Raw genomic sequence first — 20,290 nt, forward strand, 5'->3', positions numbered from 1 at the left:
AGTCCCCAAGGTGCTTTGATTGTAATGAGCTGCTGAGCGAGAGCTTAACTCACACTCATGTCTGAACACTTTTTGTCCACATAGTTCAACTACTTTTCATTTTTTTCCTTCAGTTCAAAGAAACGAGTGGATGATTCATGTGAATGTTTGTCAGAGGAAAACCAGCATGGATACACATTACTTGATCCATCGGTCGCTGACGCTTTGCTTTAAAGGATGTCACAAACACTTCGGCTTCCTTTCACACTGCAGACACACAAGAGTCCCATGTCAGATTTGTTCTTACTTATATGACTCAGATCTGTTTTTGCCCCCAATAAGAGTGGAAACAGTAGACGTTACATGGAATCTGATATCGTAAATTCAGATTTTGGCAGCTTTCATATGTGGTATAATTAAGATAGAGGTATAAAACACAACATTTCAAACTGAATATGAGCTTGTTGTTCTCAGCTCTGTGTGTATAGAGGGCGGGACAGCTTCCACCAGCTTGTTTATGTTTTGGACAGAGGCTGGATTGGAAGAGAGACAGCCCCGCCCACTCAGAGATGCTGTATGTGAAGGCATAATGGTGGAGTTTCGTCAATTCCAGGAGAACAAGCAGACTCTCCAAACCAAAGATAAGGCTTTATATATAAAATAATTCAAAGAAATATTAACTGAATTATCTCTGGGCTTCATATCAGTCTGAACACTAAGCGAGGGGTGGGGGAGGGGGAAGCGGTGCGCTGAACGGACCGCTTTGTTTGAGTTTGAGAGTCTGGCGCTAAAGTGTAACATCAACTGAACATCTACTCTGAAAGTCACATATTATATATATATATATATATTATCTTTAAGGTTGTATAAACGTTTGATATACGTTTTTGATACCACGTTGTACCATGTTTTAAAACAGTTTGAAACGTTTCAAACAGTCAGTTTTGATAACGACGACTTATAAGATGGTTTCTATACTGATTAGAGCTCTCAAGAACTGCCCTCAATGTTGTGCTTTGCCTCTGGTCACTTCCTGTCAGCACCTGTGTGTCCAATCAGACTCAAAGCTGATCGTTTGCTCTTACTGACATTGTTCCCTTTTTTCTAGATCCTTGCTTGTGTTGTTCTTACTCTCTGATGTACGTCGCTTTGGATAAAAGAGTCTGCTAAGTGAATTGTAGAATTGTAGGTTCCATCATGAGCCTTAACTGCTCTTGAGCCTGTCGGTGGTTCGACTGCCTTTCCTTCATTTGGCCACTTTCATTCTGACCTCAAAATGCCAGGACCAGCCCAAAGGAGCTGCAGATTTGAGATGCTCTGATCAAGTCGTCAAACCATCACAATTTGGCCCCATGACATGGTCGCTCACATTCTTACCCTTTGCCCATTTTTGCTGCTACCAACACACTTTGAGGACTAAATATTTACCTGCTGCTGAACGTATCTCACCCACTGACAGGTGCCACTGTAACGAGATGATCAGTGCTATTCACCTGTGAGTGGTCATAATGTATATCTTTATTTCTTGGAGACAGGGTTGGGTCTGCAGTGTGAACGTAGCCTTTCTCTCCAACATCCAGCGTCTCTTTGCTCTACCATCAGCCTTTTCATCATCGCTCACATCTTAGTAACGTCCACTGAGTCGTGCATGTCAATCACCTGGAACCCCAGGTTGTCGACCCCCCGCTTCTCCTGGTTGTTGTGATTCTCCCCGTTGTGGCTGTTGTGGTTCTTCTGGTCGGCGTCCGTCTCAAAGCACTGGACGCAGTGAGGCGCGGTGACCTGTATGCTCTTGGAAAAGTTGGAGAAGTCCACGCGGTACTTTCCCGTATTTGTGCGGGAGATGATCGGCAGGAAGCTGTACCCCCACTGGATCTCCTGCGGGATGTAAGAGGTCCGGACCTGGCAGGCGGAGCTGGTGGTCTCTGCCGTCCCGTCCAGAAAGACCACCAACTCGAAATCCTGCAGGGGGAGCGAGTCGGCCGAGAGCTCGTAGAACGGGCTCGATTTGTTGATGACGTGGTAGAGGGTGAGAGGACAAACAAAAAACAGGTTGTCCTTTCCGGCGTCCACCATGAAGTCGATATCCACCTGGTCCAGAATGTTTGTCTCTCCGTCTGGAGATACTGTTGTCCTCAGCAGCTTGCCGTAGATCTGGCTGCCGATTAGTAAAGTCTTCCTGAGGTTGGCGACTCGGATCAGAAGACAGAGACTTCCTTTCTTCAGGCAGATGACGGCCGTGTCACTGAAGGTCACCGTCTTTCCCCTCCTCTTGGGTAAGGAGATCTTCGCTAAGATGACCCCGCACATGAAACAATTAATAAAGACCCCGATCAGAGACTGGATCATGATCAGAGCCACGGTGCCGGCACAGTGCCCCGTCAGCGCTCTGCCGCCGTACCCGATGGTGGTCTGCGTCTCCAAAGAGTAGAGGAACGCCGTCGTGAGTCCGTGCACGTTTTCTATACACCTGACGTGTCCGTCCGTTCGGTTCTGCCCGGTCAGATCCCCGTTGCTCTTTGCGATCCAGTACCACAACAGACTGAAAAAGAACCAGCTGCCGGTGAACGCGGCCACAAAGAGAAGGAGGACAAAGCGCCAGCGGATCTCCACAAAGGTGGTCCAGAAGTCCACCAGGTACGCGTAGTGGTTGCTGTCGGCGCTTCCGAACTCGATGTTGCATCGCCCGTCTTTGGTGACCAGGCGGTTCTTGCGACTTCGGAGTCCAGCCGGCTGGATGTGACCCTGGAGCAGCTGGAACATCCTGGAACAGGAGAAGAGAACACAACGTTAGTCCAGAGCTACGTCCATGTGGTCGGGTCAAATTTATCAAAAGACAGACGAGCAGACGACAGAGCGTTGTTGATTACCGCTTCACTTTGCTGTTATTTATGTGGTAGCACTCTTCTGGGGACAGAATAATTATGTGCATTTATGAAGAACAAGACACATTTTCCTGCAGAGACAAAGGGCCTGATTCACTAAGAATGGATGCAGCTGATTGTAGCTCCAAAACATGTGCTCCATTTCAAGGTGTAAACATGCCAAAAAAAGTTGTCCTGCTTCATACAGTTAATAAATTTGTGCCAGAAAATGAGCCCTGAGTTGTGTCTGATGTGAGGTGTGTGATGTCAAACAAAAATAATCCACTGCACAAAATGAAACAATCATCACAGCAGACACCTCATCATGACTTTTTTTGTAGTCAGAAACCTGCATTGGACAGGTCATGAATGAAAAAGGCATTTGCTTTATTTAAAGGCTTAAACCGCGAGTTGTTTTGGTTTCATGCTGGTGCTCAAGGGCGACATCTGCTGGATCAAAAAAATCACATATAAAGCCTTTAAATTCTGCTTCCTCCACGAGGCGGGTTTCCTCCTTATGTAAAGTATAAATCTGTGACACTCTTTATTTCCAACTGCCAAAATAATCCCCCCCAAAAAAAGACCAGCATTGTGTGTTTATAAAGCCTGATGCATCTCTTTCCACAGTTCATGGCGCTCCCTTTGTCGTCCAGAAACGATTAAAAAAACATCAATTAGCCGCACAGTTGGTTTGGGTGACACATTCCTCCACCATTGTTTCTCTCACTTACACCTGCTGCTGTAAATACTAAACCAGAGCACTGAGTGTGTACTCATCCGCATCTGAAAATAGTCCCAATCAAAACAAACCTGCTGTTCTAGTTAAAAAGACTAAAAGCTACAACCCTGTTTCCAAACATTTAAATCATGATTGGCAACAGGCAGGCAAAACCAGTGCTGTTGTCTATTATGGGAATTTGTTGGCAATGAGACAATTTATGAATTTATTCCCAGTGTTATCATTTAACATGAACCCAATTTAAGCCCTTGAGATGTTTGTACCTGAATGGGAAAACTTGCGGTTAAATAAAAACAAAAAATAATTAATAAATAGGTCAGTGATTTTTTTTTACACTGAACACTGAAACACATGTTCATACTTTTAAACCATTTAATTTATTTCACATTTTAAAACAGATGCAATTTCCTTCCCTCAGTAGTTCAGACACTAGATCTTTAAAAACACGATGTTAAACCAGTGAGGGCAGCATGGCCGTCATTTGAGAGTTATTCCACATAACGGCTGCAGCCACACTAAAAGCTTCATTCAGTCCAAGACCGTATATAGCCTATACACAGTATATATATATTATATTATATATGAAGTATGTATATTTTCTCTCAGTACTCGAATGATAAAGAAGCATTTAAATAAGCTACGATAGAACTTCATTAATCCAGAAAGACTAACACACAAGAGCACCAAATATAAGTAAATTAAAAAAACATGAAGTGTTCTATAAATAATTAATCAACAATTAAATGGATGTTTAATTGATGAATCAGCAGTTTGACCAGGATATCAACCATTTAAAATCATATTAAGTTAATTTAAGTCTCTCTTGGAGCATTCAGATGAACGGGCGCTGAATTTAAACATCTCATTTTCTCACATACTTTATTGGATTAAAGTTTTTCCCGTGAAGTACAAACCTGCAGCTAATAATGTCACATCCGTTCATTAGAGTGGAAGTGAATTTACCTTTTGTACCTTTTGTACAGTGCGGTTTGCACCACGTGGTCCACTTTCAGTTCTTACATAACAGACGCCGATTAAGACTCAAGAAACCTTTGTGTTTTGTTCTCACTCTTGAAAGACGTATTAAAAAAAAAAAAAAAAAAAAGATCCCACACAAGGAATAATCCTGTGAATAATATATTTTTATGTCTTTGTTTAAAAGTGTTTAAAAGTGTCTTTTAACTGTGAACAGCTCGAGCTCACACAGAGGAGCAATCATCTACGATAGCTTTGTTTTCATCTCCCACATTCAACTATTTTTACATCATTGAGGATTTTAAAAAGTTATAAAACTACATGAAATGTTGGTTTTCTTTCCAGTTATTTACCATCGATTAAAGTTGAAGGGTGTACTGTTACTGGATTCATGGACACAGTTTGGAAACTAGACAAAATTAAGAAGTTAAACATGTTAAAAATCCTTTCCTTAATGCAGCAATCAAAGCAAAAGAAACTGTTACAAACGTAAAGCTCGTCTGCACTGTTAAATAAATTAGACTAGGACTTCAACTCTGCTGTTTAAGCACCAAAGTACAACTTGAAATAAACATTTTATAACTGACTCATTCATCCTCCCACAAGTTCAGTAGAAACCAAATTTGGACGTACCTGCTCTGTGAGACCATGGGTCCAGAGTGCTCACTGGATCTCCGCTGGAACTTCACACTCCTTTCTCTCCGCCCGTGGCCATGGAGACGTTGGAAAGATTTTAATCCACAGTGAAATTTCCTAATCCCAGCCACATGCCACCATGTACACTGGCTGCAAACACACAGAGGAGCCCCGGACGCCGAGCTCCCAGTGGGCGTCAGTTCCCCTTTTGATTGGCAGGGCGACTCCCTTCATCACCACGCCGACAACAAGTGCAATGACGAAACTGGTACAGCACCGGGGCTCACGATAAGAGAAAGATCTCAGGAGTGTGAGGAGGGAGGGGAATTTCCTTTTGGTTTTGCAGGAGGTGCATCCATTGAAGGGGCCCAACGTGGCCTGTGCAGCACCCTCGCTGTTTTTTGTTTTCAAGCCCTGAGAACATTTGGGATTTGCGTCAGGCCTCACAAAGAATTCCCTCAATTGCATTTCCCCCCCCGGCCCCCTTCCCCCTCTTCACCTCGAAAACCTGTAGGGCTGCCTCACATTTGCATCAAAATGAAAAGCTGCGGGGGGGACAAAGTTTCCTCGCTGTATAATTCACCCTGTAGGAGGAATATTTTCATATTTGTGGAGTTTAATTCCATCGACTGAAATTCAACGAGAACAGACTTGAAAAGCTCCTCAGTGATGGATGCAGATGAACTTAACTGTAAGGGAACAGGAGATGCTTCAAGATGTAGTTTGTATCATTTAAACTGAAGAGGCCATGCAAGAATGTCAAGGTTACAGGCTACTAGAGCAGTAGTTCTCAACTGGTGGGTCAGGGCCCCAAAAGTGGGTCGCGGAGCCGTTTTCAGTAGGTCGCAAACTTTGTCTGAAAAAAAGAATCTATGAAGCACTCTTAAAACATGCTGGTTTTGTTCCTTCTCTTTATTCTGTCACATGTTTCGCACCATCTTAGATCCAAACTGCACTATTTTTTTATTCAATAAAACTGATGGGTTGAAAAATATCAGAAATTGGGGTCATGATTTTCATGAAGGAGTTGGTGGTGGTTCCTTAGGCTAGACCAGAACCCACTGGAACCAGAGTCTGTACAGCATCATACCTACCATAAAACTGTTGTCTTTAGTCTTTTATTGGTGGTTTCCTTTATGTCCCAGAAGATTAGCAGTCAGTACAGTAACGGTTACATCACACATTGGTTTGAGGAACACTCTTGGAGAAGTTGGCATTGTGGCCGGTAACATCCTGGTTTTTTTTTGTGAAGGTAGAAAGAAGCAATGTCTGCGTAGCTTCTCAGTCCCCGAGGTGATCCACAGGGAACTGGACGTATTTGAAGATCTTGAAGACACTTGACCTCTCCTCTGAAAGGCTTCTTCAGATCTAAACTAACTGGTGGACGGAGTTAGGCCTTACTCTCACTTTTTTGGGGGGATACATGAGAATTCAAGTTCAGAGAAACAAATTAGCTGAGGTGACAGTTTGCAGCATTTTGCACAACTTTAAGTCTTAGTATAAGCTTATAGGAGTTTCTTTCATGAAAATAAAACTCCTCTACACGTGAGGAATACAGAAATCAAGATAAAGATAAAGATAAACTTTATTGATCCCCCATGGGGGACATTTTTTTGTCACAACAGCTCAAGAAAACAGGAATATAATTATCAAAAATAACAAGAAGTTAAAAATCAAACATATGTACATACAGTTAAATAAATGGAGAAAAAATACAATAATAGAAAAATACTATGTAGAGCTCAGCTGTAGAGATCACAACCAGACTGTTAATGTGTTCATCTCTGCTGTAAAAAGTAGATTTATTGTCTTTTGACTCGTCTGAAATAATATCAATCCAATCCACTTTTTAAAACGAGCCTCTATGGAGATGGACTCACTTTTGGAGCAAGCCTCAAGTGGCCGTTCAAGGAACTGCAATTTATGGCACTTAAGTGTTTTCTTTACTTCAAAGCTTAAAGCAAAAGACACATATACGAATTGGCGCCATCTTGTGGACACTGTCTGAACAACAGCTTAACTTTCTTGTTTCTCCTGCTCAGTGTTGAACTTCAGATACATGAAAAAACTAAATTATCCTTGTTTCATTTTTTTTTTAAGAAATGCAAACATTTAGGAAAAGCCTTTCTTTATTATTATTGTCATTATTGCAAATTTACAAAGTCAGTTAGGAAATCAATGTGTCGTCCATTAGGAGTCAAGTTTCAACTCAACATTAAACACAAAGGGGGGGGGGGATCAGATTGTTAATCCAGAAAGAGATGGTCCGAGGAGCAGCTTCAGTTTGAAAACGTTTTTAAAAGTGAAATATTTTGGTGCTTTAGACTCAGTGACTCTGAAGTATTCAGTTGTTTTGATAACAAAATCATTTAGGCACTCACTGCATTCTTATTGAGGCTTTTCTCTGCTGTCATCAGCAGCCATGTTTTTGTTGTTAATGAATCTTCATGCAACAACAATAAACAGAATCTGATGTCTGATCTGTAACTAACATCTGATGGAGACATGAAACAACGACACACAATTAAGATTTTTATTCATGATAAAGATTCAGTACTTTGATAGATTAATACTAAACTGAGAAACATCAGTCTGTGTCAAAATAAAATAATTAAAACATGAATGACTTTTAAAAAGAACAGAACTTGATAAGCAAAGACAAAGTGTGAACAACAACTACGTTTGATTATGACTGATTGTTTCCACTTCGGCTGATTAGCACCAACAGGTTCAGTTGTAAGTACAGGACACACGTTTCAAGACCTTTGGCTGCCATTAGCTTCCTACTTTGAAAGTTTCCCCAGAGTGGTTTTCAAAAATAGTCTTGGAAGAGTGAAGGCCCAAACTACACACTTAATATGTTACTGCTCACATAACTCTGTCGCTGTTTTTGTTTCTGGTGCCTTGAGTTTTAAAATATGCACGTTTGGTGTAAGTGCAAGAATATTTCCACAAATTGAAAATGTAAGTTTTCTAGTTTTTTGTTTTATTCAATAAGTTTTATTTGATTGTTATTTCTGTATATTTGTTGTTGTTGTTTTATTTTCTGTATAGGGGTGGGAGTGGAGGAGTATGGAGAAGAACAGCGTCCTCTTGCACTGTTTCTTTTCTTTTGTATCTAACGATGCTGACTCATGTTCACATTATGAAAATAAAATAAAAATGAAACCTGAAAGCGATTGTTTGGCTGTATTACAGTTTATACTGTATCATCCAAATGTTTTCTTCTCCTCCCTTCAGCAATGAAGGTTTCCAGAGAAGAGGCAGCTCCTGTTCTGAGTATTTGTAAATCATTTTCTGATTTTCCTTCGAAGGCATCGTCCTCACAGAGCCGACAGAGCTAAGAGTCCGGCGTCTTCAATTTCAGATCAGCACAACAATGTGTTCTGCTGCGGACCGTACTGACCTGAGGAAACCGTTCTGTTTAGTGGGTAAGATAAATGTGTTTCCATTGGTGGAGCGACTAGACATCAATACCCCGGCTCTTCCAGCTGATCCTTACTGCACAGACTCCAAATACACAATATGTCAGCCTGTCCCTGGAGGTCATTAGGCTTCATCTTTTGCCAACAGGTGACGTTTTCATAAAAACACTCTTTTCTCTCTGACTCGTACCCTTTCAAACCAAAGGTACATGGTGCAACAACACATTTTTTGAAGTTGTATTGAGGTTAAGTTGTTCAGTTTGTTGGTTTAAACAAATGTTCTTGAGGATTTTTTCCCACCAGTGACTGTTGGTGAGAAACAAGAAGCCGACAGCGGTCTCAGACTACATTCCCAGAGATCACTGATCTGTTAAATAAATTAAACATGGAGGAGATCAGAACTTAAAAAATAAGACTAAAAGGTGTCATCGAAGGTGTTGAAGGTCCGAGCCGCTCTACACGATGTTCCTCTCCAGCATCGGCTCCTGGTCCAGAATGCGTCTGAACCCGAACGGGCTCAGGTCCAACGTTTGAAAGTTCCCGTCCAGGATCAGCTCGGCCACAGCCCGACCCACCGCGGGGGAGTGCTGCAGGCCGTGTCCGCTGAAACCTGTGGCGAAGTACATGTTGGGGATGAGCGGGTGAATGCCGATGATGCCGTTCTGATCCAAAGTGTTGTAGTCGTAGTAACCGGCCCATGCACTGGTCACCTGACGGAGAGGAAGAGGAAAAACGGCTCGGATTAAGGAAACCTGTCAGACTGTTAAACCCCCTCCTCTTATTGGAGAAAAGTAAAAACAGCATAAAACAGATACATCTTTTCTTTTTGTCTTCTTCATTCAACAAAACAACAAAAACATATCAAAGATCACGACTATTCCATGTAAATGTATGTTCAATGTGAAGCTACAAACTACTTCATGTGAACTCGAATGTAGAGGGGTTTGGAGGTGTGTCTCTGGAGGAGGCGTGGCCTAACAGCAGTTTGTTTTGGTTTCATGCTGGAGCTCAAGGACGACATCTACTGGATCTAAAAGTCAAACATTCTTCCTTTGAGTGATTTGACAGTTTTTTAAACCGTGGGGAGTTTCCCCTCTTCATGTGGTCATAATATTAAGTGGTTATTAATATATAAGTGTTATGATGATGCCAGAATTTTAAACTTTGACACCAAACTAGAAAGATGAAACGAGACCATGACCTGTTTCAACAGCGCAGCAACAAAAAGTGAACTACTGGGCAAGTCATAGTACAACCCTAAGATCCTATCAGTATGGTAGAAAGATTATTTGTGCTGCACTCTGCTGCTGCTGCCTCCACCACCCTCAGCCCCCTCCTTCCTGCCTCAAGCCTTTGGTTCCCCCTGGTGGTGGGGGTTTAGCACTGCGCTCCCTGGAAGCATCCTTTGAGCAGAGCCTTCAACGCCAAGCAAAACTGAACGTCCATCTTGCAATAAGAAGGTAACATTTACGATGAGCGCGTTCCTGACTGAACTAAGACGACCTACTATTACGTTTATTTATCCAGAAACACACCTTCAGTTTCTCAAAGGCAGGAACACGGTGGGCCAAGCTGGGCCAGACTTTTTCCTCAAAGAACTGGTGATCCACCTCCAGGTCACCGGTGTCGGGCTCGTCCGCCTGAGGAAGAAAAAAAAAAGGAAAGGTGAACACATTAATGTCCTGTGACGGAGCGGCTGCAGGCAGCGCACACACCGACACACACACCAAACATTTCCCTCTCTGCTAGTGCTGCCATCTCCTCTCCTCTCCTCTCCTCCTCTCTCCTCTCCTCTCTCTCCCTCCTCTCCTCTCCTCCTCTCCCCTTCTCTCCTCTCCTCTTCTCTCCTCTCTCTCCTCTCCTCTCTCTCTCCCCTTCTCTCCTCTCCTCTCTCTCCTCTCCTCTCTCTCTCCTCTCCTCTCCTCTCCCCTTCTCTCCTCTCCTCTCCTCTCCCCTTCTCTCCTCTCCTCTCTCCTCTCCTCTCTCTCCCCTTCTCTCCTCTCCTCTCTCTCCCCTCCTCTCCTCTCCTCTCTCTCCTCTCCTCTCTCTCCTCTCCTCTCTCTCCCCTTCTCTCCCCTCCTCTCTCTCCTCTCCTCTCTCTCTCCTCTCCTCTCTCTCCTCTCCTCTCCTCTCTCTCCTCTCTCCTCCTCTCCTCTCCTCTCCTCTCCTCTCCACAAATAAGCTGTTGTGGTTTAATTAAAATATTTCAAGATGTGGTGAAAATCCTTTGATTCATAAGAACATATGTTTTGTTAAAAAGTTATTTAATTCATAAATCCCAGTGGGCGGGGCTTCTGATAAAAAAAAGATGGCTGCCTTGTCAGTCTGGTTTTGTTTAAAGAGAAAGTAACATCTGCTGGGACGACTTTAGAAATGCTTTTGTTCGTTTTTTTATGTTAAATTTTTGCCTTTTTTGGCATTCTTTGTTTTGTAAATATTGTGAATATTATTCTTCCTGTTTTGCACCTTAGGAGGGCAGCTTGAATAAATAATGGTGTATTTTTAAATAGCTGTGTTTTTAATCCATTTTTGGGTTGTTTAAGAGAGACCCCCGCCACACCTCCTTTTAAACTCTCTCTAGTTAAATAATAAAAGAAAATTGTGAAACACTTTTGAAGACACACAAACCTCCTCCGGTGAAGCCCCGGCGATGTAGTTCCCTCCTAAGCCCTCTCTCCTGAAGTAAACTCCAGAGTAGTCGATCAGGAAAGGAGTGTCGAGACCCGGACCGTCAGGACAGTGGACCACGTACACAAACCTGCAGAGAGACACAAACACTTTATTCTGATGATGCTGCTTTAAACTCTGCCTCCTTGTCATTAAAGTACCGATGCAGACAACTCTTAAAAGCATGCAAACTAATCAAACTTCAGAGTGTTTTAAACCGACAGGAAGGTTTAATTTAAGGGACAGAAAAAAATCAATGAATTCTTCTAACTTTGGTACAACTGATTTGACGTTTTATTTAAACTTAAAGGATCTGTAAGATATCAAGTGACTGAAATGATAAAGTGATCTTACTATCTGATCATTAAGGAAACATGTTGAAGTGCTGGCTTCTCTGACAACAACGCAGCAGCCAGTATGTCCTCCTCCTAACTTTAGATTCTGCTCCTGAATGCTCTGGATTTGTTTGGACCAGAGAAGGTAGACGCTTTTAAGGCCCCGCCCCCACACGACCCCAGTTTTGGACGCCCCTCGGTTTGCCAGATATGAGAGCAGTTATCAGGTCAACAGGTGTTGCAGCGATGGAAGCGGGTCAAGAGAAGTGGTTCAGATAGAAGTGATTGTACCCGACCTAAAAAGCCTCTGCATGTTTCTAATAAGCTCCACGAGCAGAAACGTGCTCAAACTAGGATCAATATTGGAGATGATTTTTGAAAAATGGAGAGAGGTTAGAACACAGAAAGGTTTACGTAACTCTGACACGACACCCAGTGTTTAAAATAGGTACTGCAATTAAGATTCAAAACACTGTAGAGAGCTGTCTCCCCCCCTCCTCTCTAGAGTCGATGCTGCAGAAATATCAAAGTACAAACTGTAAATGAGAAATCCTCATTAAACCCAGTTTTTAAGTATTAATGCCTTTAAATAAAGACGCACACTGTGATTCACACAAATAACTAAAAACTACAAGTTAAACCATTTAACTTAACTTTCTGTAAACATCCTTAATTAAAGCCGTCAGTCAAAACGGGAATGATGGTCAGTTTGTTTATTAACCGGCTACAAAGTCAGAATTAAACTGTCAGAATAATAATGAGCTGCACTGTGGAGATAACGCCGTCTTTCAAAGACTACTGGACGTTTTGACAGTAGCTGTGTGTGTGTGTGTGTGTGTGTGTGTGTGTGTGTGTGTGTGTGTGTGTTTTTTTGCTTGCCTTTTGCGAGGCTCGACGGGCAGAGGGATTTCAGCGATGCTGTCTTTAGGGCCGGAGCCCATTCCCACCATCTCTGCCAGTTTCCCAGAAAAGGCTCCCGCTGCATTCACCACAATGGCACACTCCACGGGCTGGTACTCCATGCTGTTAGGCATGTGCACCTGCTCGACACGACACACATGAACACACAGTTTAGAAGTCAGAACGCCTTTTTTAAAAAGCTTTCAGGGAGCCAGGTCGACCCCTCGGGATGTTTTTTTAATAGTATTCTTAGTTAGTCCAGATTTGTAAACTGCGACTTTGGATTCATTAATTTAAGTTCTTACATGAACTGAACTTATTCCGTTCACTGCGCTCCGACTTACTCTGACAGATTTGATTCTCCGGAGCTCCAGACGTTCGTTATCGGTGGTCGTCACGATGGATGACATATATTTCAAACCTGTGGATGAAATAAAAATATTAAAAACAAGAAAGTCAAAACACTGCAGATAATAAAGAGGATTCTGCAAACGCTGCACGGTGACCAGATTCAAAGTTCGTCCAGCGATGAAGACAACATGTCAGACTTTTTATACGTCTCTTTAAATCTTTTATTTATCCTCTTAAAGCTTTCAATGCAAATAAATTCAACTTCAGAGCTGACAAAGCTTCGACACGTTTAACCTTCAAATTGATGCCGCTGCCTGGCTGAAAAGAAAGTCGTTAAATGATTAAAAGTAACAGATTTTTAACTCAAATGTCTTATTACTAAAAATGCTTTAACTTCCACTCTGACCCAGAGGTCTCATAGATGGTAAAAAAAAAAAAAAGGGAAACAGAGGTGTTAGTGAGGAGCTGAAATACCATGTTCTTCAACGCGCCGGTCCCTCTGCGACATATCAGTGAACAAAGTAATATTTAACAAAGCTCAGCGCTGAATGAGTAACATCAGGATGTTTTCTTTCTCAACATGTCAAACCTGTAACTTCTCCACAGCACTGAATGACTCCCATAGAGATGGCTTTTCTTCTGAAGGCGTTCAGCAGAGTCCACGGGTCAAACGAGCCCTCGTTCTCCAGCCCTGTGAGGTCAGGACGGGGGGGGGGATATACCATTATCTTAATTTGTTCACCTCACACATACTCCAACATCAACTGAGATAAAACATGAAGTCCTCAAAAAAAGACTAAAAAAGAGAGAGGGGGTCTTTTATAAGAGACGGATATTAGAGTCAGAAATTGGAGCGAGAGAGAGAGAGAGAGAGAGGGGGATGACATGCGGGAAAAGGAGCCACAGGTCGGATTTGAACCGAGGCCGCTCACTTGGAGGACACTTCAGGCTCCGTACATGAGGGGCACAAACTAACCACTGGGCTACAGACGCCCCCTAATGAGAATCTTTTTTTAATCGTCTCTGGAGTTCATTTATGTCGAGTTAAATAATTCCTCGTTCCGTTTGTTCACTTGTAATAAATCTGTTACATTTGAATCCATTTCTTAAATATCGTCTGATTAATTGACATCAGTATTTTTTTAATTGCTTGATTGGAAGTAACTCTGTTTTGAAAGCTAACCCTATCTAAGCTCAGCCGTCATGACGTTTTTGAATAGAATAGATGTTTATTGCCATTTGCACAGGTACAGGACAGGACAGGTACATTGGATTTTTTGTGCGTTTCTCCCTGAGTCAGCTTCTACAAAAAAGTTAAAATTATATATTAAATAGAATAACATTGTAAGAAAAAAAGAGTAGAAAAGTACAAATAAAAAAAAAGAATAATAAGTTGTAGTAACAGCTAAGTAAATTAAAATAAACTGTACAGAAGTTATACTCTGTATTAAAGCAAAGATATAATACAAAAAATAACAAAGGGGAACACTGTACAATGAAAATATAAATCTGTTTTCTTATTGCACTTATTATCTCTTATTGCACACATATTTTTCACATTATATAATTACACTGTTTTTTTGTTTTTAAGGTTAATATTGTACACTTGTATTGCACTGTGAGGTGGTCAGCTGTCCATTTAGTCTGTGAGGTGTGGGGGTGAGGTGCTTCCTTCCCATCTTAATGTCCTGCGCTACAAGTCTCACAGCAGCAGGGAAAAAGCTGTTGTGGTAGCGTCTTTGTACATTCATAATGAGTCTGTGAAGCTCGGCACAGCTGGAGCTCCACATACACACACAGTCAGACATGCACACACACACACACACACACACACACACACACACAGCGCTGCACTCCCCCTGCCGGCTCCACTGAAACCGTCTCTGTGACCCCTCTGTTAAAACCTCTATCAAAGTGCTTTTGATGTCTGACTAGTACAGAATGAATAAATGTGTTTTATTACCCACCATATGAAGCGAGCGCCACACCGTCCGTGTTGACCCAGGGGAATTTCTCCTTTAGTTGTGTCGGAGAGAGGAGAGTCACTTTGGCTCCTGCGGACCTGAAATCACACAAAAGATGATTTATTACACCGTTTACAGGAGGGGTCTAGTTTTTCTAATATGACACGTTTTCTCTGAGCCGACACCTTTGGGTGCTGTAGTTCTCCTCCATGATGTGAGCCACGTCCTCATTGGCCAGGAAGAGGTATCCTGAGTGGTTGAACTGCAGGTCGACGGGGTCTTCATTCAACACGCCGAGGTGTTCCTGAGAGGACGCGGAGACGAGGAAAACACACATAATGGTTTCTATGGCGACAGAGTGGAAAACAGAGGTAACAGAGCCTCGTTATGCTGCGTTCAAATACCACTGTCACGTCCATCAGTGACATCTATCAAGCTACAATTCACTCAGCAGACGCTTTTATCCAAAGCGACGTACATCAGAGAGTAAGAACAACACAAGCAAGGATCTAGAAAAAAGGGAACAATGTCAGTAAGAGCAAACGATCAGCTTTGAGTCTGATTGGACACACAGGTGCTGACAGGAAGTGACCAGAGGCAAAGCACAACATTGAGGGCAGTTCTTGAGAGCTCTAATCAGTATAGAAACCATCTTATAAGTCGTCGTTATCAAACAAAAACCATCGTCATTACCATCATCATCATCAATAATATGGAGACCATCATCATTAAGTTAGTAGGTATTCATGAAAGAGCTGGGTCTTTAGCTTTTTCTTAAAGGTGCAGAGGGACTCTTCTGGTTCAGTTTGAGTTGATTATTTATCTTTTTTTTTGTTGTTATTTTTCAGGCGGTGGTGACTCACGTTGATGTTTCTCATGAAGTCTGCGGAGGCCAGGGACATGTGGATGTTCTCGGGTAGAGAGAACTGCTGTCGGATCCCGCCAGCAGACAAGACGGTGGACGCCTTCGAGTACTGAAGGAGGAAAAAAAACACAACATTAAGAAGAAGTCTGCACGGAGTTATTTTGCATATGAGTGTTGTTGTTATTTTTGCTTATTATTTTAGCTGATTTGATTTGACCTCAGGCTTTCTAACTTAGCATATCATGCAGGCCTAATGGGAAACAAACAGGGGGACTACAGGATGGTATATGATTGAAGTCATTTTCTACATGATCCCTTTTAAATTACTCACAATTGAAATGCACCAATTGTGTTTTTCCTCACCGTTGGGTCCTTCTCCACCACAACTATCCTCACTGCTCCTCGGCTGAACTCCTTCTGCTTCAGCCAATAGGCGATGGACCAGCCCATCACGCCGCCCCCCACGATCACAATGTCGGCCCTCTCCGGCGGCAGGTTCGGGTTCACCTCGAAGGGACTCCAGGAGCTCCCCGGCAGAGCGTCCGCAGCCTTCCTCCTCATGGCGGCCAGCTGCGCCTCCAGGTCTGACACACAAAAAAAAGCACCCACTTTAAACATGCACTTTACAAATCCAGATGTTTTTTTAGAAACATAAACTGCTACTTTACAATTCGGCACATACAACACTGCTTATATCCCACAATATTGACGTGCATGTAGTTGTGCTGCTTTAAAATCTACAACCAAAACATAATGTAGCAGAGCAGGAATGACTTTAAAAGTTTGATTTAAACATTTATTTGGACAGTTATATGACAGCCGAATTGTAGAAGGGCATTTGACAGTTCATCAGAGTGTTTCATTTGTGACAGAGAATTGTCATACACTGATATATTGACAAATCATTGCAGAATGTGCGGATTTCTTAAGGGGTTTTTGCTGTTAGCGTATGTTCTTGCATTCAGGCACTTCCTGTGATTTCCCCCCTACCTTTGAAGAAGTCATTTCGGAGAGGTGTGCTTGTACTTAAGCTTTGACAACGTCCGTACAGCCATGTGTGCCTCTCTGTCACCCGTCTGGAGGTAAGTAATCCGTGAGCCGTGCGCACCTTCACCTGCAGCCTGCGCCACGTTGACATTGCTATGCGGCTAACAAGCTAACAAAGTAAACAGTGAAATTCTACGAACAAAACAAAAACAAAAACAGCTGAGTGATGAAACTCTCATGTCTTATCTTTTCACATGTTCAATCAAATCTGTAACCACGCAGTGAGGTCATCTGAAACCGGAGTCAAACAGACCAAAGCGAGCCGGAAGCAGAGGTGGGAAGGTGTTTTCCTTCAAAATAAAAGCTCAAGCGGACCTCAACTCGACTTTATTTATACAGCACTTTAAACACAACATTGTTGAACATTGCAGAAACAAAGCATTAAAAAGTAACAGAGAAGAACAACAACAATAAAAAAAAGAAAAGAATAAGTGACAGTTAATTACAATAACACAAGAAGAAGAGAGCGATGGGTTTTTGTGCTTGACGGGTTACTGAACATTAAAAGCAATTGAGTAAAAATCTGTTTTAAGGCGAGTTTTAAAAACACCAATAGTGGGAGAGAGACGGATGTCTGGGGGAAAAGAGTTCCATAGTTTTGGTCCTGCAGTATTTTATTTATTTATTTGTTATGGACAGTGCATTTTAATGAACAGCTGTAAAAATGCCAGATTATAGCAGAAGTGTTAGTTTCCATCTGTTGTCTCTAGGCAGGTAACAGAGAAAGACAAATAAAATACAAATCCACAAGTGACACAAGACAATAATAGAGGTTAAAGGTTAAAGGTGGTCACAGACTTGGTTTTCTTTTATCCACTGTTCGAGGTGTGTTTGAAGGTTATATATGTTTGTGAGTCTCTTATTGTGAGTAATATTTAGTTCCTTTGACTGACAGAACAGTTTGTCTGAATGTTGTGCGTCTGTATGGGACCTCACAGTCTCCTCGGGCTGTGGCCCTGCGGTGTCGATCCCACTGGCAGACTTCAGCTTTATAAAGTGCATCAAAGGAGGAGGAGCAAGTCCGTGCAAAGTTTTATATATAAAACATGCACATGAAAAAAACATGCATAAAATGAACAAAATTATGAAAATTTAGATTTAAATTATGTTTATGTAAAAACAGTGCAATGGTGAAACGAAAGTGGCTTTTTGTCAAAGATTGTCAATAGAAAAGGCCCGATCCCCGTTGCACCTTGTCCTGGATCTACAGGCGGTGACAGACGGTTTTGTGCTGATGACCTAAGATCTCGCACCGGTTTATATGGGGACAGGAGTTCTGAGAGGTAGGCGGGGGCAAGTCCATTTAATGCCTTAAACACACTCAGAAGTATTTTAAAATCAATCCTGAGCTTGACTGGCAGCCTGTGTAAGGAGGCAAGAACTGGGGTGATGTGATCTCTTCTTTTTGACCGTGTTAGGACCTCTATCATCACTCAGCAGATTGAAGGTATGAAGAAGTGTTTTTTGGTTTTTTTTAAGACTGTAAATAAACATTTTTAATGCTCCCACCAAATATCATTTCAGCATTATGTTATCTGCAACTTCATCTTAAATTAAACATAGTAACTCATTAAAACATGAAATATCTAAATATATGAAGAAACTGTTCTTCACAAAACTCTTGATGAGTTGGACGTCTTGTTATGTTCAAACCACAGATTAAAATCAAAAAATGTTCAGTAAAAAAAATATATATAGCAAAAAACCAGGACAAGAAGAAACTCGTAAAAATGACTGAAAAACTTTTTTTTAAATTTTATTGTTGGTGTTGTTTGACCAATTTCTTCATTGATTCATTTTTTTACAAGTGACTGTTATTACAGTACTACATTCACTAATATAGCTATAAAAAATATTTCTGCTTTGGATTCATCTTTCAACACCAGTGGCTGCTGCTTGTTATGTTATGAGTCGGTCGTCTCTCTACGGGAAGGTCAGGGGTTTGATCCCCACCACCTGCAGAAGTGCTACAAGCTCAAGTCCATTTACCAAGTCACAAGCGCCACCTTGAGGAGTCATGAAGCAGTAACACGGTGAGTCAAATAAGTAGGTAGCTAAATCTCTTAATGATGTTTTTATTTTTTTGTATTAAAATACTGATATCTAGCACCAGCGGTCCAAAAAGTGTATCACACAAGTCAGGATGTCCCACTTGTATTGTATAATCTATGTCTAAGAAGGGGTTAAAAAAAATCACATAATATGAAGGAGAAAAAAAAGCATTTTATTTTGAAAAGCTGTCAGGAAACCGTATCAGATTCCTGTAGACTTGACAAAAGTTAAGAATGGAGGCTGTGGCTTCTTACGTGACTGCAGAGAGCCAATCAGAAGTGGGAAAACTTCCCTTTGGAGTACAACTGTTTCTCTCCATGTTAATAACATTTAACAAATAAATTTAAAAATAATTGATTACGTTCCAATAAGTCCAGCCAGGATTAACGTTTTCTTACATTTATTCTTTAGGTTCACTGCAGTTTATAAGTGTTTTGATGTGTTTATGAGGTAAAAACGTATTACATTAAAGCAGCAAATTAGTTTTTAAGTAAACTGAAAGATGATGATTTGATATTTAAAGATAAAGTCACACACGTTCAAAAACGTATAAAACTGGTTCGTCGTTTTGCTCACATTCTTTTACCGTTTGTTAATGTCCTCCACTCACAGCCAACATAGTTTTCATTCTTTCCCATGGCCTGCTCCTCTGATAAGCATTCAAATATGATATCCACTTCAGTTGCACACATCTTGTTGCAGAAATCCACAATAAAAGTTGGATGTTTTGCATTCAGTGAAGATCTAGGATGTCTCTTGATGGATCATTAACATAAAATATCTGTGAGCTATGTGTCGCATTAAGACAAACCATTCCACTGCTACCAAGAAATGATTCAAATGAGCAATTGTGCAGAAATGACAGGTGATGTTGATGCAGAGGCATTGGCTTGTGGGGGTCAGTCTCATATAAGAAGGAGCAGTCATTCACTTTCTAAGAGCGGTGTTTCTGTGAAAGTTTTACTTTTAACCCCTGTAGGAGTTTAACTGCCACATGTACCTCAGCGTTGTTAATCTTTGATCTGTCTTTGAACCAGTCCAGGATGCCAACACAATACCAGGCAGGGTGGGAGGAAGCTGGGCATAATTAGAGGAACACGTACAATGAAATGTGGTTGTGTGAGTGGACTTATCAGCCAGCACTTGAACAAGGTTTTTAGACTTTGTGTAAAGGGCAACAAGCGGGAAATCAGGTATTTAATGAATCAAGAAGATAAGGAGGTGAAGATCGAGTGTTTGACAAATCTCCAGTTTGCATTTACGACATATTAGAAAATGAATGTCAGATAAATAACTCTGATAGTATAAATGATATGTATTGAGAATATGAAGTTGTGTGTTCTCTCATTGCTGCATGTCCATGTGTGTGAAGCATGAACAAAAAAACTGATTGTAAACACTGAATTTCCCCTCGAGGATTAATAATGTGTCTTCTTCGTTTTGCTCTGTACAACAGTTTCATGGCAATATGTCAATAAAGTGATTTGATTA

The 20,290-nt window shown here is 41.5% G+C and overlaps 2 protein-coding genes across 2 annotated transcripts; both read right to left on the minus strand.

Moving 5' to 3' along the window:
- Positions 1 to 939: 939 nt before the first annotated feature.
- Positions 940 to 6,016, minus strand: LOC132988626 (ATP-sensitive inward rectifier potassium channel 1-like). The gene is made up of 2 exons (XM_061056158.1): positions 5,191 to 6,016; positions 940 to 2,743 (listed from the first exon to the last, which is right to left on the minus strand). The coding sequence occupies exons 1-2, from the start codon at positions 5,205 to 5,207 to the stop codon at positions 1,597 to 1,599; spliced, it is 1,164 nt and encodes a 387-aa protein (XP_060912141.1). The 5' UTR covers positions 5,208 to 6,016; the 3' UTR covers positions 940 to 1,596.
- A 1,696-nt stretch (positions 6,017 to 7,712) lies between these two features.
- On the minus strand, positions 7,713 to 16,838 carry foxred1 (FAD-dependent oxidoreductase domain containing 1). Its single transcript, XM_061056145.1, has 11 exons — positions 16,691 to 16,838; positions 16,064 to 16,284; positions 15,699 to 15,809; positions 15,021 to 15,139; positions 14,839 to 14,933; positions 13,461 to 13,562; positions 12,865 to 12,941; positions 12,500 to 12,660; positions 11,247 to 11,376; positions 10,154 to 10,258; positions 7,713 to 9,328 (listed from the first exon to the last, which is right to left on the minus strand). Exons 1-11 carry the CDS (start codon positions 16,836 to 16,838, stop codon positions 9,074 to 9,076), a joined length of 1,524 nt encoding a protein of 507 aa, XP_060912128.1. The 3' UTR covers positions 7,713 to 9,073.
- Between the last annotated feature and the right edge of the window lie 3,452 nt (positions 16,839 to 20,290).

This window comes from Labrus mixtus, chromosome 14 (assembly GCF_963584025.1).
Source record: "Labrus mixtus chromosome 14, fLabMix1.1, whole genome shotgun sequence".
NCBI classification, from domain to species: domain Eukaryota; kingdom Metazoa; phylum Chordata; class Actinopteri; order Labriformes; family Labridae; genus Labrus; species Labrus mixtus.

Excerpts from the sequence above, each read along its gene's own strand:
- foxred1 (XM_061056145.1), bottom strand. The coding sequence starts at position 16,838 with ATGTCAACGTGGCGCAGGCTGCAGGTGAAGGTGCGCACGGCTCACGGA. Across the intron at positions 10,259-11,246 it reads CCGGGGCTTCACCGGAGGAG|GCGGACGAGCCCGACACCGG; the intron begins GTTTGTGTGTCT and ends TTTCTTCCTCAG. Across the intron at positions 9,329-10,153 it reads CTGCCTTTGAGAAACTGAAG|GTGACCAGTGCATGGGCCGG; the intron begins GTGTGTTTCTGG and ends CCTCTCCGTCAG.